This window comes from Canis lupus, chromosome 14 (assembly GCF_011100685.1).
Source record: "Canis lupus familiaris isolate Mischka breed German Shepherd chromosome 14, alternate assembly UU_Cfam_GSD_1.0, whole genome shotgun sequence".
NCBI lineage: Eukaryota > Metazoa > Chordata > Mammalia > Carnivora > Canidae > Canis > Canis lupus.
In genome coordinates this window covers 42,884,315-42,901,053 of record NC_049235.1, presented here as the reverse complement: position 1 = coordinate 42,901,053, position 16,739 = coordinate 42,884,315, and the positions used below count along the sequence as shown (strand labels likewise).

General features: G+C 37.6%; 1 protein-coding gene across 4 annotated transcripts; it reads left to right on the top strand.

Moving 5' to 3' along the window:
* Positions 1-87: 87 nt before the first annotated feature.
* Positions 88-12,398, top strand: FKBP14 (FKBP prolyl isomerase 14). 4 transcript variants are annotated; one of them, XM_038557222.1, is made up of 5 exons: positions 88-230; positions 914-1,114; positions 3,883-4,034; positions 7,341-7,468; positions 10,060-12,398. In XM_038557222.1, exons 2-5 carry the CDS (start codon positions 918-920, stop codon positions 10,216-10,218), a joined length of 636 nt encoding a protein of 211 aa, XP_038413150.1. In that variant the 5' UTR covers positions 88-230; positions 914-917; the 3' UTR covers positions 10,219-12,398. The 4 variants fall into 4 exon arrangements, with proteins under 4 accessions (XP_038413150.1, XP_038413147.1, XP_038413149.1 ...); XM_038557219.1 differs by having other exon boundaries at positions 98-230; positions 894-1,114; XM_038557221.1 differs by lacking the exon at positions 88-230 and adding an exon at positions 619-741.
* The last annotated feature ends 4,341 nt before the right edge of the window (positions 12,399-16,739 follow it).

The following is a 16,739-nucleotide window of genomic DNA, read 5'->3' as shown; positions in this document are numbered from 1 at the left end:
CACTACGGTCACCACCTAAGTGATATATTATTAGCCGTCCTCACGTTACGCGGTGTTGCAGAATGAATCAGAGGACCTGGTTTGGAGGCGGAGCTCAATTGCTTTGAGGCTGAACTTTAAGCGGGACACTTAACCTCTCCAAGCCCAGATATATTTATCATTTAATGGGACTAAAGAGCCGACCTCACCGGTGCTGTGAGGCTTACGCACCGGAACGCGCTCTGCGAAACGTACGGAACTTTTTGTTAAGCCTTTATCCTTTATACAGCAAGTCAGATCACCGCAGCAGCAGGATTGCGGGACTCTGGGGGGCGGGGAGGTGGTCTCTCAGCACGGGTGAGAGTAAACGAGTCTTTCCGGAACCCCTTTCCCCCGGGTCCGGCACTCTTCCCAGCCAGCTGAGCCCGCCTAATTTTACGGCTGTGAATCCGCCGGGAGTGGGGGTGGGGGTGGGGGTGGGGGTGGGGGTTCCGGTTAGGTCCGCGCCTCCCCGCACCCCCCAGTCTCGCAAAGTCCGAGGCCGCGGCTTTCTCTCAACCCGACGGGCTCTAGGACCACGCCCCGGGGGGGGGCGGTCGCAGCCGGACCGGCCCCGGCTCCGCCCCGCTGTCATTGTTGCAGCATCATTGGCTTGCGCGGCTCCAGCGGACAGCACCGCCAGCCAATGGGAAGCCGTCCTTCCCCGGCGGCCCAGCTGCGGGAGCCAGTCAGACCCCGGGTTGGGAGTTTAACTCCTTAGAGGTGGGTTTGCAAGGCGTGGGAAAGTTGTTGTAGTAAATGTGCCACGTCTGCTAGGAACGGGGAGTCATGAACGTGCCCGAGGCCGCTGTCCTTAAGCCTCCAGCTACGTTCTTAGCTCCATGAGGTGGGGGGCCCTTTCTCTGTTTTTGTAGGAACTTCTTTCCTTTTGCAGCGAGATGAGGCTTTTCCTGTGGAACGCGGTGCTGACGCTGTTGGTCACTTCTTTGAGTGGGGCTCTGATCCCTGAACCAGAAGTGAAGATCGAGGTGCTGCAGAAGCCTTTCATCTGCCATCGCAAGACCAAAGGGGGGGACTTGATGTTGGTCCACTATGAAGGCTACTTAGAAAAGGATGGCTCCTTATTTCACTCCACGTAAGTAATTATACCCTGGAGGTAAAAACAGTGAACAACCAACCACCCACCGATGCCAACTCTCGGGCAGGAAAGCTAGCCTATACCAGATTTTTACCTCTCTTTCAAAAAACTGAAATATGTTATTTCCTTCTTTGGAAAAGGAAATTGTTTAACGACCATCTTATGTAACAGAGCCTTTGAAGTGCTTACTGGAAACGTGGTAAGGGATAAAGGGTTAAATTTTTTTTTAATTATTATAAAAATCAGAACTAGAATCTTTGAAAGACTGCAGAATTAATCTAGGTTTAGAGTTAGGCAATACATAGAGAAAAAGACTTAAAGGAATTCTTATTTTTCAAACAACAATCCCGAGGGAAATAACTCAATTCCATTTTTCACTTGGCGTAGGTGAAATTTACTTAAAACTTTTCACAGCGGGCATCATGAGAAGGATACACAATCATTTATTCGCTAGTAGGATATGCTAATGCTGGTCCATTGATCTGTTTAATCTTTGTTCTTACAGATGACATTTTGGTCAAGGCACAGTACCATGATTTGTTTCATTATTTGTTTCTTTCTAGAAATTCAAAGACTTCATTGATGGGTGTGGGTGTGGTTATGGAAGATTAATCCAATACCTACAGTGAAGGATTTTCAGGTGGTTACACTATCATTATTTCTGTTCTATAAGCAAAGAAATTGCAACAAAGAAAAGTTTTACAAGTGTACAGATTTCGAATTAGGCACTGATTCTCTTTATTCCGTTCCAACAGTATTTATTGAGCATTTCTTTTGTGTTAGGCTCTGTGCTTGATACTAGGAAGATTAAAAAACTTTGACTCCTCCATCCTTGTCCATTCATTTCTCTGCTCATCTAACCAACCCTTGTTGGACAGCCACAAGTCAGGACTTGAGGATGCAGAGGTGATGGGTTCTTGGCCTCCAGCTGTACATCATCTACAGAGAGGAAGAAGACAAGTCAATAACTCATGCCATATAGTGCAGAACGTTCAAAGTGTTCACAAAGCACAGTGGGGTCTGGAATTATTTATGCTCCAAGAGGTGGAGAAAGAGAAAGACTTCCCAGAGATCATAACTGAGATGGGCCTTGAAAGATGGGTGGAGGGTTCCTTCTCAGTGGAGAATGCGAGCGGAGAGGACATTCCAGGTAGGGAGAACAGCATGAACTAAAGTAGTGAAGCTTTGTGGCCCCTCCTAGACCTGGTTTGATGACCTGCCTTCATTGGGCGTTCAGACCTGGTCTGTCCTGAGGCTTTGGAGAAGCGAATGGCACCCTTCTCTGAACTCTGTTAGCCCTTGCAAAACTTTACAAAAACAGTGGCTTGCCATAGAATTTTCAACAGCTTTATCTCCTTATTGACAAGGCCAGGGCCACATTAACCAGTATTAAGACTTGCATTTAAAATTTTCAATCACATTTTTATTTTTAGTTCAATCTCTATTAGACACAGCGTGATTTCTTTCAGGTCTCGAATGGAAAAACCTATGGTATGTGGACTTTGGTGGTAGCTGTAAGACATTATTTGGGAGTTCGCTACTAATGTTCTAGTACCTGATGAGGGAACTGTTGTCATGTAACCTCAGTGTAGATGGTTAGGAACTACTAACCCTGAATATTGTGAATAATTACCATCAAATGGTCCATCGTAAAGCATGTTTGCAATTTCTAGAACGATAGCCTGTGTGGTACGTAGCTTAAGTCTTTTAGCTGTGACAAGAAATGTGCCAAAACTGTAGTCAGCACTGGGTGGCAGATTGTTTTCTTCCTTCTTTATTCTTTTCTAGCCTTCCCAAATGTTGTACAGTCAGCAGTTTGTTTCTTTAGTCATGGGGGGAAATTAAGGAAAAGGAGAAGTAATGATCTTTACCTGGATTTAGTAACTAATCTAGTACAGTGGTATCTCATTCTCACCTATAAGTTGTCCCTGAGAACACTTTCCGTATTGCCCTGAAAGGGAGCTATTCAGGGCTCAGGCACTACTCAGCCTTCAAGTCCCCTAGTTGCTCAGCCAGCTGGATTTCTTAGGCTGGCCTCTCTCCAGCACATGAGCCAGGATACTTTGGCTATTTCCTTCTCCCTCAGTCCTTGAAGGGCCACTCCTCCAGGCTTCCTTGCATAGCCTCACAGAAGATGCCTGTGGCCACTGCCTAGGTGGGGTTCAGGGTTGAAAAGCAGCCTTTTCCACCTATCAGAGCCATCACCAGGCAATGTATTGGGAGAGTTTGTGGATAGGCTTGAAGGTGCTATGCTCTTGACTCCGAAGTCCATGTGGGTACGGACTCACAAAGGTTGGCAGTGAATTTTCCTTAGCTTCTCATCTTCCTTCCCAAACTCACCTATTTTCCATTATTTTTTCCCCTCTTCTGCCCCCTTATGATATTCCTGGGACAGCATCATTGTGGTTAAGACCTTGAACTTTGGAGTTAGATCAGATACTGGCACACTTAACCTGAGTTTCCTCCTCTGTACAATGAGGAAATCATGATATTTAGCTCATTGTCAGGGTACACAATAAATCACAAATAGTTATTAACTGTTTTAATTATTATTCCCTCTCACCTTCTTTACCTGAGTCAATTGTGTGAAATTTGCATCAAGAAATATGGACAGTGAATTACAAAATTGATTTGGTTTTGTGCGTATGTATGTAGCTGTTTTTGTTAACTTTCAAGTTTAACCACTTATGGATGGGGGAAAAATGCACCGTAGAAATAAAAAAAAAGTTATTAGAAAGTTCTAATGTGTTTTCTTTCTATTATAGTCACAAACATAACAATGGTCAGCCCATTTGGTTTACCTTGGGCATCCTGGAAGCTCTCAAAGGTTGGGACCAGGGCTTGAAGGGAATGTGTGTAGGAGAGAAGAGAAAGCTCATCATTCCTCCTGCCCTGGGCTATGGAAAAGAAGGAAAAGGTAATAAACAATTCTACATTTTTACTATAGCGTTGGAGTTCTCTGGATTTAGGAGACTGAAATTAGAGTAACTACTATGTGGGATTTTTTTTCTCCTTAAAAGTAAGTAGAGATGTATATTTTTTTAGGAAGTATGATTGTGTCTTATCATTTGAAATGGTCAAATTAAAGCTGTTATATCTTAATGGACAACTGAGCTAATCATAAATAGTTCTGGAACCTTGACCTCTATCATTAACAACTAACTACCATATTAACCAAAATAATGGGTTTTTAAAAAAATTTTTTTTAAATTGTGGCACAATACCCATAATATGATGTGTACTATTTTAACCATTTTTTAAGCGTATAGTTCAGTAACATTATGAACATTCATATTGTTATACAAACATCACCACTATCCACCTCTAGAACTTTTTCATCATCCCCAGCTGAAACTCATCAATTTATTTTCACAATGCAAAAAGAAAGATTATTCAACATAAAGGTTTTGATGAGTTGAATGTGTAAAATATAGATTATTAAGGCATTAAATGAGGGTTAGATGTGGGCTGCCAGTGACTCACAACTGAAGTTTTCTACAACAAAGTTTTTTTTGGAGATTGCTTTCGCTCCTGTTTAAAACTTGTTTTAGGGCGCCTGAGTGGCTCAGTAAGTTAAACAGCTGCCTTGGGCTCAAGTCTTGTTCCCAGGGTCCTGGGATCTAGCCCTGCATTTGGTTCCCTGCTCAGTGGGAAGCCTGCTTCTCCCTCTACCATCCCCACTGCTTGTGATCTCAGTCTCTCTCTCTCTCTTTCATGCTCTCTCAAATAAATAAAATCTTTTTAAAAAAAGTTGTTTTAGAACTTTTTTACAGTTCATTTATAAAACTAAAGAGTGACATGAAATGAGTTTAATAAAAGAGAAGCAAATGGGCTAGTTGATTCCAGGAGAGTTTGTGCTCCTTTGTTCCAGAGCAGGCGTGCATACCTGCTGTTTGAATGGGAAGCCATGCAGCTTTCCAAAGGGCTATTTACAAGAGGCCTGATGATGTTTCCTGTGTAAGATATGCATGTGTCCTATAGTTCCTTTCTCATTTAACCTAAGGGAATAATCAAGTATCAGGAGAAAGATTTGTGAACAGGGATGTCCATTACTACATTGTTTCTAATAGCAAAAATATTGGCACCAACTTCAGTGGATAATGAGAAGGGTTTAGCTAAATGAAATCTGGCCCAGCTATTAAAAAACGGCATTTCAAAGATTAAAAAATTTTATCCAAGTGTGTATGACATAGTGTTATATATAAAAGAAAATAAAGCTGAAGTTTATTTACATATAGAGTGAATCACAAGAAAATAATAAAGAATGATAATGATGGATGACTGGAAATTATTTTTATTTCTGGTTTTGTCTTTTCCAAATTCTCTGCAATGGGCATGTATTATATAATGAAAAAATTATTATTTTTTAAAGATTTCTTTATTTGAGAGAGTGAGAGAGAGAGAGAGAGAGAGAGTGGGGGGGGGGGCAGGGACAGAGAGAGAGATTCTCAAGCAGATTGTCTGCTGAGCGCAGAGCTGGACCAGAGACTTGATCTTAGGACTCCTGAGATCATGATCTGACCCATGACATCATGATCTGAGCTGAAACCCAAGATTGAGATGTGGGACACTTCGCTGACTGAGTCACCCAGGTGCCCCCTGCCAAAAAATTATTGAGTAGTCGTTAGAACCAGACAGGGAACACACTGATACTCTAGAAACATAGACTTCACAGTATCCTTAGGTAGCTTAGCTATTTACAAAGTGAGAATCCTAGCTGCAGTTTACTTAGAAGAAAGTAAGTGCCATATGTGAAGCATTGTAAATTCTAAAATGGAACTTGCTGTATAAATCTTATGCACAGAATGGGATTTACTAACCAAACTCAATTCTTATTTTAATACTTTCTTTAGAGAAGAAAATCAAGTATCCAGAAAATGTTTCTCTGATATTCAAGTGTATTCTTTTACCTTCCTGTTGTATCTTGTCTCACCTTTAATATATATGTAGTATTAGTCCATTACTCTTTCTCTATATTGTATATAACTCAATTTTACTTTATAACAAGTAAAGATCTAAATTTGAGTCATTTCCTCTAAACTGAGAGCCATGAAACTAACTGTTCTAATATATACATAATACTAATTTTGTAGTCTTTTGGTACCATATTTGCATGCCTCCTTTGGAAAGACACCAGTTTTGTCGACGCTTCTAGTGCATGCCCTCTCTCTGTCTAGATCTGGAATGGTAAGCTTGGACACACAGTGTAAGTTTTGTTCTTTTAAATATTTAACAAATGTGCTTTCATGGAAATATGTGGGATTTGAGGTGGGGTAACTAAGAAATATTTGTCATGTTCCCAGACCTGTGTGTTAAATATAATTATAAGGAAACCGGTTGAAAAAAGTGAACATACTTCCCAGAAAGTTTTTTTTTTTTTTTTAAAGGTCTCTGGGACTTGAACAAAGCTCTTTTCATTTTTAAAGATTTTTTTTAATCTCTCTTCTCAGAAATTTGTTTTAATTTCTTCTGTCTCATGAAATTTTTTCAAAATAGGCATAATGTTCTATATCAGGGGGTATTGCCTAACTTTCTGAAATTGTCAGACTTTTCCACATTGTTTTTAAAGCTGGTGAGGTAATTCTATCCTAGTAACATATACTGAGAGCTCACTATCTATCAAGCATAATGCTAAATATTTTGCAGACTTATCTTCCTTCATCCTCCCAACAGATTCTGCATTTTACAGATGAGGAAATAGGCTTAAAGGGTGGGGTAAGCTTTAATACGGCTGGTGTGACACCAGATCTCACCCAGCTAGATATTGCCTCCTAGTGGTAAATGGCAGTACTGTATGTATTCCTAGGTCAGGACTTTGCTGATGCCAAAGGTAGTAAATCATTTGTACTATAATTAACTCTGAATTATCTAAAGCCCTTTAAGTCATTCTTGACATGTAATATGTAATATCTTAATCATATTTGAAATTTAATACCAGGCCATGAGGCATATCTGTATGTATGTGTGTGTTCATGTGCACAAAACTATTTGTAATCGCAAAGCCAAAAACAGACTGCTTTTTATCTACTGGTTTGGATTATTCCTTCTCTATTCTATTCGTTTGAGTAAAATATAATTATAAGTCATTTAAGTGTGACAATGTTAGGAAGGCTCTTCATTTAATTCAATGAAAAGAATATTTTGTTCAATATCGTAACTTTTCTGTCATCAAGACTCTGGGATTGTTTAAATGAAACTTAACCTTCCTCTCTCCTCATGTCAGGTAAAATTCCCCCAGAGAGTACACTGATATTCAACATTGATCTCCTGGAGATTCGAAATGGACCGAGATCCCATGAGTCATTCCAAGAAATGGATCTTAACGATGACTGGAAACTCTCTAAAGCTGAGGTGATCTTTCTTTCCTCTTATTCCTTTCTTTGTTTCTCTCTTTCTCATCACTTTTTAAAAAATGTATTTTTAAAGAAAACTTATTTTTATTTGGATAAAATATGATTTATAAGTTTTCTGAAAATGCTGATGCTTTGAATACTGGCTTTTTAAAAAAATAGGAAATCATTGTTTTGGAGAGAAATTTATTGAGACTTAAAAACCATCTTTCCTTCTTTTGCCCCTGCCCTCCTCTCCCCACCATACTTAAGGTTCATTGTATCTTGCCATCACCCTGAATTTTTGAAAGATCCATTTTGCTAACACAATTCCCGTTTTGGAGTTGCTGTATAAGAAACAGATGTTCTGAGAAATAGCTCATATTGATGGTTTATGTTTAAAACTGTAAACTGGCTGCTAAATGCACTGCTAAATTTTCTAGCAGTTAGCAGCAAACAACCCACATGTTGTTTTGTTCTGGTTGACACCTGGGGAAAGGAGACTCCAGGCTGAGTTTTCTAGATCAGAAGATCTTTCCCAGCTCATCTTAATGTTTGAGTAAGAAGAAAGCAAGAAGGTCTCTATAATTTATTTAGGCTTTTGCAGCGATTTTTACACATACTTGTCTTTAGTATGGCTGCTATGGGAAGACAAGTGGAGGTAGACATCTACTCTGTGTTTTTCTGTTTGCCCATGTTCTATGTTGTGTCTTGGCTGGTCAGAAGTCAAGTCCCTTTTTATGTTTCGATCAACTTCATTCTAATGGCCAGGAAATGATTAAGTCTTAAATAAGTGAAGTTGTTATGAGCTCACAGGGTCATGATCTACAGTTACTAAATTCATAACATCTCATAATATTACTAGTCTGGACTTTTTTTTCTATCCAGTATAAATTTTAATTACCTTTCATTTAAAAAAAATTTTATATATAACACATTCATGTGATTCAAAAAAAAAATCTATCCAATTAAAAAAGGTGTTTATTAAGGAGTCTTTCTCCCACCCACATCTCCTCCTACTCTGTGATCTACCCCTCTTTCGCATCCCTTTTTTTTTTTTAAGATTGTATTTATTTATTCATGAGAGACACACACACACACACACACACACAGAGGCAGAGACACAGGCAGAGGGAGAAGCAGGCTCCATGCAGGGAGCCCAATGTGGGACTTGATCCTGGGATTCCAGGATCACGCCCTGAGTGTGAAGGCAGATGCTCTACTGCTGAGCCACCCAGATGTCCCATTTTATTAGGTTCTAATGTATCTTTCCAGTGTTTCTTTATGCAAATACAAGCAAATGTGAATATATTTTCCTATTTCCCCTTTTCTTACACAAAAAGTAGCAGGACATACATAATATTTGGCATCTTGCTTTATTCATACAGTATATCCTAGAGATATATTCTACATTTTTAAAAAAATATTTAATTTATTTATTCATGAGAGACAGAGAGAGAGACAGAGAGAGAGAGAGAGATGCAGAGACACAGGCAGAGGGAGAGCAGACTCCATGCAGGTAGCCTGATGTGGGACTCGATCCTAGGTCCCCAGGATCAGGCCCTGGGCTGAAGGCAGTGCTAAACAAACCCCTGAGCCACCCAGACTGCCCAGATATATTCTACATTAATCCATATAGCTTTATCATCCCCCCCTTTTTTTTTTATAACTGCATTAAACCTCCTTAATCTTAAAAGTAAATGTATGTCATATATTTACATATTGGTGGAGGGGGGAAAGGATTTGAAATTATTGATCTAACAGAAGGAGTAATAGAGATTCTGATTAAAAATGAAAATGCAGGTTGAACTGCATTATGGTGAATCTGGTAGGTAAGTGAGAACAGTATTTTGTTTATATCTTTAAATGTCTGGAGGAGAGTGGAAAATTTTGGTCTAAGCACTCATTAGGTTGGATTTTGCTTTAATGTCTGAGATTGAAAGGTCATGAGGCATGATCATAGCCAGGGCCATGGCATGAACTATTACCAGACACTTAGTTAAATTAAAAAATGCCATTAAGAGCTGGGAAGCAGGTGGGGGATGGGTGAAATAAGTGAAGGGGATTAAGAGTATACTTATCATGATAAGCACTGAGTAATGTATAGAACTGTTGAATTGTTCACTATATTGTACATCTGAAACTAACATTACACTATGTGAATTATACTGGATTTAATAATTTTTTTTTAAATTTAAATAAGTTTAAAAAATGCTATCCTTTAATCTCATTTTAAGAGAAATATCTGGGATTCTGGCCCTAGTTAGAAAATGAGATCTGGATAATTCAATGGAGTGAAAGACTGCAGTCTTTCAAATGCTTGGCTTTATTTAGACTCGGATCAAGAACAGATAGTATGCTTTCTTTGGGTGTTTTTCAGATAATATAAGCCTTGTCTTCGCCTCTGAGCAATATTCTGTGTCTTTACTGTAGCAGTATAGCAACAGTTTTTAAGGGGAAATAATACCTTTTACTGTCATTACAAATACATTGTAATTGTTTAGTCATTGTTATACATAATCAAATGAACTACCAGTCCACTCTGTGATATTAACTGGCTTGATATGGGTATCTTATGAATTAGAATTATTAATGAGACCCATTATTTTGTAGGTTAAAGTGTATTTAAAGAAGGAATTTGAAAAGCATGGTGCAGTGGTGAATGAAAGTCATCATGATGTTTTGGTGGAGGATATTTTTGATAAAGAAGATGAAGACAAAGATGGATTTATATCTGCCAGAGAATTTACATATAAACATGATGAGTTATAGAGACACACGTGCCCATTTTCTATGGCACACATCCTTAAAGACAGGGCAACCATTTGTAAAGGAAGTCTTATTTTTAAATAATGTGCTGTTCTTACTCTGTTTTTTATTTTTATGTATTTTTCTGAATATCATTCAGAAGAAGCCCTAGAATTCCTAAGTGCCCATTTCTTTCTGGTGAGTTATTGGGAAGAAAAAATTAACTTGTTTTTGAATAGAAGACTTCTGGATCATTTTCCACTTTCACATATAAAGCCTTCTGTTTTACTTGCTTACTCGTAATTTTAAAATATTGCAGCTGGGAGCATGCCCAACATAAGAACAGGTTACAGCACAAATCAGCTCCCTCTATTTCTTTTTCCCTTATTTTATCCAAGTTAGATACTGACATTTGAAAAGCCATGTGCGATAGCCCAAGGCTTACTATTTTTATGTTATAATGAAACGGTGTATCTGTAACTGCTTTTGAGTCTGCTTAAGCAAGAGGAAAGTGGTTGTTGAACTGGCCTTATTAACAGTTACTGCCCCACTGAGATGTGCAATGCTGAAGTGAGTCACAAACTTAATGAAATATGTATACATTGAAACGTTCTGCCCAGGACCTAATCTGTATGAACTTCCGTTCCTAGTGACTAATAACCTCTAATGACTAATAGGACAAATTATGTGTTTCTGGGTCTTTGTAATAATGTGTCAGAAGTTTGGAGCTGAGGTAGAGTTATGTTTATTCAGTGTTTCCTTTTTAAGTGTGGCTGATGACCCTTCCTGGTTTATTAAATAAAATCTCTATGTACTATATTATACTACAATAACATTGTATTATGAGAGAAATTTATAAGCCAATCAAAAATTTCCCATTTCTGCTTATCAAAAAATGACACAGACTCACAGCAACTACTGTTGCATAGAAATCTGTCCTAGGTCAAAAAATAGAAGATTTACTAATTTTACCTGAAATTGGTTTTTATCCTTAATATGTTAAAAAAAAAAAAAAAGCCCCTGAATCTCCATTTACTAAGAATAGTTCCTTATCTTTCCAAAGGGATCTCAAGTACATTGTTGTCTTTGGTTTTCATCTCTCTGAAGCCTCTGAACAAAGCTGGTGGATCTCAGTGTACCTATTTTAGAGATGAGGACATTATTCTTCAAAGAAATTGATTGTTTTGCCTGAGGTCAGGCAACTTGGCAACCAGATCGAAGTTCCCTAATTCATCATCTTATATTGCCCTCTGCTATTGAAAAAACAAAAATTTCCTTTGACTTCATTGGGCCTAATTCTCTCTTCAATTTGCTCTCCTAGCAGTCTATGCTGTTTTTTGGTTTTTGTTCTGTTTTGTTTTTTGTTTTTGTTTTTGTTTTTTATCTTCGGGTCCTTATCCTTTGAAGATGGTTAATTGGCTGTTTTGGGTGCTTTGGAATTCTTCCCCTGATCTGGGAATGGCTCTGGTTTTGTTGAATAAACTTGGGATTAGCACTGAATTACCTCAAAAACCCTATGCTGTGAGAGGGTCCAGGTGTGTGTCTGAGGCCTTTCATTCTTGTTTACCTCTAGATTTTTTTGTTTTGTTTTTTTTAGAGAATCACAAACAATTTTTCCATCATATACAAGTTACTTTCACTAATTGTATATTGAATTTTCCTCACTAAAACATAAAGGTCTTGAGAAGAACATATATAACACCTTTTTTTTTTTCCTGATGAAATCAGCTCTATGTAGAAAACTCTTAAATTGTCACTGCTATTTTCCTCAACCTGGGGGAGTTACGAACCGCAATGCCAAAAGCCTTATGCTGTGTTTACATCAGGAAGGAAAGAGCTTGCCATGTGGTGCTCCTTTGTACAGAAATCACTGGTGACGCTATCTGTGATACAGTAAGAAAAGTAAAAAGAATTTTTATTATCTGGGCAGCATATTTCTTTATCTCATGTGAATTTGCATCAATTCCCATCTAAATATTTAGACACAAGTATGAAATGAAAGCATATAAATAAGTTACGGTGTTTTTAGATATCTGCCTTTGGTTTAGCTGCAACTTTATATCTTTCCATTCATGGGAATAATCAGACACAGACGGCGACCTCACTTGTAATATAATTTGACTCATGAGTATTGCTAAATGTGTCCCTAAATTTCTATGACTATGTTGTATTCTTTTCAAAATAAAACTTTATTTGGGGAATGATTGCTTTTGTGAAAAATTCTTCAAGTACTTGTTTCCTTGGCAGCTTTTTTGATACTGTTAACTATTATTCTAGGTTTTATGTTGAAACTAGATGGGGAAGATGGACAAGAAGCCATAGGAGAGGGGTATAGTGACACTTTGAATGTACCTCTGATGATCTATTTTGTTTCGATATATTTGTAAGGAAAGCTGTGATTCATGGTTCAGTTTAAATTGTTTTGAAATAAGCATTAAACACTGAGCATTATGGGCAGTAGTTCATAGTGAATGTTTGGTACTGGCAAAAGTATGTATGATGGGCTTTGTTTAGTTTGTTTGGTTTTGGTGGTAGTTATCACTATTGTTTTGGTTTGGGATTTTATTTTGTCATAGGTGGACATCATGAGGATTAATGCCCAGTGAGTAAATGAGCACTATAAAATATCTTATGTAATTAAATGAAATGCTGGGTTGCCATAAAAATAACAAGAAACAATGATGTCTGACTCAGATGGGGAATCAGCCATTTGAATCTTTACTTATGGAAATGAAGTTGTACTGATCTTATTCATGATATACAGGATATTCTGTACATTTACAGTACTACAGATATCAGCACGCTATCTGTGCCCCCTGAATTGAGTGCAGGGATAATTTCTCAGTGTTTGGAAAATACAAGAGGAGAAAAAGGGACTTGGTAGAGTGTTATGGAAAAACTATGTCTCTCATCTTTTTGTTAAAAAAGAGGAATTATCATTGTAATAATTTTTTTTCAATTCCTTCAGCTTTAATTTACAAAAGGGATTAAGTGGCTTATTTTGATATACATAGATTACTGTTAGGGAAAAGAAACAGATACAAACAGTTGGAAGATTGAGGAGATCTGCAACACCCAGTACACTATCTATCCATGGATTCTTTTGTTTCCCAGTTCTTCATGCCTCTGTACTGCTAATAAAGCCTCTGGCATAAAATGGATGACTTTAGTGAGCATGAGTCAACCAATAATTTACAAAGCCAATCTAAGTGCCTAGGAGCTAGATTAATATTAATTTTATTTTATGATCTAAAAACAAATCACATGAGATGTTTGCTGAGGTTTAACTCTAAAAATCTAGAGTAAAGTGAATGCTGTCCTCTTGGTCTCTAGTAACAGCTAAATTATATCTCACTGGGGATTTCTGGGAATTTACAAATCATTTTTTAAATTTATTCCATACTGCTATAGGGTAAAGGTAATTTCCTTTCCAGTAAACAGTTGCAGTAGAAACAATTCCATACACAATGTGAATTGAGGCATTGAGGGACAGTTCTCATTATTATAAAGAATGAAGGAAGGGTAGGGAAACCCTTTGGACCTTAGTTTCCATTTCTTGGAGCACTTTCTCATTCGTTTGTTGGACTTAATCTGCTAGAATGTACTTTATGTTAATACCACTGATTAGGGATCCCTGCGTGGCGCAGCGGTTTGGCGCCTGCCTTTGGCCCAGGGCGCGATCCTGGAGACCCGGGATCGAATCCCACGTCGGGCTCCCGGTGCATGGAGCCTGCTTCTCCCTCTGCCTATGTCTCTGCCTCTCTCTCTCTCTCTGTGTGTGACTATCATAAATAAATAAAAATTAAAAAAAAAATACCACTGATTATAATCTTACCTCTGGGCAGGAGACTAGGATATTATAACACCTAACCATATACTGGTGGTTTTTTCCATTTTATGACCATATCTCCTTGAATTGCTGTGCAGCTATTTTCTGTGGAACACATTTTACTTGAGACATTCTAGATTTCTTTTTTTTTTTTTTCTAGATTTCTTTTTAAGTAGCTCTGAAGTTAGGAGCTAAATTAAATGGGTAATATACTGGTATAGAATAACTAAGAAGAGGACTAGTATAAATATAGGAAATTTGCCTTGAAATAAGAAAAACATTATACTTGCAGAAATGTAAGGAAGAACTAAAAAGTATCTTGCAGTGAAATCCTCACTTGAATTGCCAAATTTCCCTATAGCATAATTGTTCTCTGGTGTTCTTCCGTTCATTGTTTTGGCTAAATTTGATAAGTTATATAATCCTTTACAAAATGTCATGTGCCTTTTTTTTTTTCTTGCCAAATGCATTAGTATTCAAGGTTTTTTGTTTTGTATCATAATTTTTAAGAAAATTAAGCAGGCCACTAAAGTTAATTAATTCTTACTCACATTAAGACTGAGCAATAAATCAACTCTGCTCCTTGGATTCCTTTTTCCTAACATTTTATTACTATGGCAATAATTCTCCAAAACTGTTCACTCTTTATCATTGACCTATTTCTTCCGAGCTGGGCAATGTTCAATGGTTGTCTCTCTCTCTCTCTCTCTCTCTCTCTCTCTTTTTTTTTTTTGAAGTAGGGTAAGTTTTAGACAAAAAATTAATATGTAATACAATGATCTGTTTATGGAATATGATCTGTTTATGGCTCAATAAGTTTTAGTATAATCACAGTTGCACAACCATCACAATTAATTTTACAGATTTTTTTTTTAAGAGCCCAATGCAGGCTTGAGCTCACAACCCTGAGATCGAGACCTGAGTTCAAAACAAAACAAAACAAAAATAAACAAAAGACATGAGTTGAGATCAAGAGTTGGACACTTATTGACTGAGCCACCTAGGCACTCCCATCACAATTAATTTTAGAATATTTTTCTTAACAAAAAGATTCTTCCCTTTTCCCCAACTCTCTAAGCAACTACCAATCTACTTTATCTATTTGCCTATTCTAGAAATTTTCTAATAATTCTAAAAGCTCAATCCTTTCTTTATATTCATAGTAAAGAAAAATTGACTGAGAAATTCATATGACAGTAAACAATTTCTGCTTTTAATTTTTGTTTCAAAAATATAATAGGTGGTTTTCGAAAATCAAAATGAACCAGACACAGATTCCAACCCCCAGGAATAAATCACTCTGTGTACACAAAAAGTCAAATCCTTGGTGCATGTAAGACCTGGAACCAATGGTATAAGGGATGTAATAATAGCAAAAACCTTAGCGCTTGGTTTATGACTGAATAAGTAGAAAGTTAATGGAAAGGAGATCGAAGAATACTTAGGAATTTAAAAACTAAAATATCTCTATATACCTAGATTATTCCCAATACTCTGAAAGCCAGGTAATTAATCTAACAGGAAACAAAATGGTGCCAGTTTTCTGCTCTTTCATGGAAAAGAGAAGCATATCTAAAATAAAATACTCTTTCTCTGGAGTCAGAAATTTTATACTTTCTCTCAATCTCTCAAATCATTGTTTAATCATTGGTAGTATGAAGGAGGTCTTCCTTCAATTGAGCCCAAAATGTCTACAGCAATTTAGACAGACTTTGTTTAGTTCTTGGAAGAATGGAAAATAACTAATAATAACTTTTAAAATTATCCTATTTAAAATATCCTAATATAAAATCCTATATTTTAGGATTTAAAAATCCTGTATCCTATAAAATCCTGTATTATCTTAAGTGAGCAGTGGTGTTAAAATTGCAGATATAGGAGGCTCAACTTCTACAATTCTGGAGAAGCTTTCATCTATCAAAAGGTGGCCCCAGGCAGCCCAGGTGGCTCAGTGGTTTAGCGCCACCTTCAGTCCAGAGCCTGATCCTGGACACCCGGGATCAAGTCCCCATGTCTGGCTCCCTGCATGGAGCCTGCTTCTCCCTCTGCCTGTGTCTCTGCCTCTCTCTCTCTCTGTGTCTCTCATTAATAAATAAATAAAATCTTAAAAAAAGAAAAGGTGGCCTCAAGTGTCCCTAGAATATTAAAAACAAGCTCGATTTTAAACCTGTGTATAGTATGAGGTCGACCTTTTCCACATACATAAACTAGGATAACATCAGCAAGACTGGATTAGATTGAAACTCCCAGTCTGATCATAGAATCCTCTAGCCTGTTCTTTGATGATCACAAGACAAGGTCTCAGCAATTCTCCTTTAAATTATCTGTACAGTCAGGTAAACTCATGAATGACTCCTAGAGGTACAGCAATGAGTATGGAACATACATAATAATTTGTTTTTAAAACCAGGTCCAGAACATTTATGAACTGTTATTTCATTTTTTTAAAAATTTTTATTTATTTATGATAGTCACACACAGATAGAGAGAGAGAGGCAGAGACACAGGCAGAGGGAGAAGCAGGCTCCATGCACCGGGAGCCCGACGTGGGATTCGATCCCGGGTCTCCAGGATCGCGCCCTGGGCCAAAGGCAGGCGCCAAACCGCTGCGCCACCCAGGGATCCCTGAACTGTTATTTCAAATTAAATAGGAGCCATTAATTGAAATGACACATTTGAGTAATTGAACTTATAAACCCATCACTTGATTATAATA

Coding starts and splice junctions, on each gene's coding strand:
- FKBP14 (XM_038557219.1), top strand. CDS start 165: ATGGGACTAAAGAGCCGACCTCACCGGTGCTGTGAGGCTTACGCACCG. Junction 1,115..3,882: donor GGCTCCTTATTTCACTCCAC/GTAAGTAATTAT, acceptor TTTCTATTATAG/TCACAAACATAACAATGGTC. Junction 7,469..10,059: donor GGAAACTCTCTAAAGCTGAG/GTGATCTTTCTT, acceptor ATTATTTTGTAG/GTTAAAGTGTATTTAAAGAA.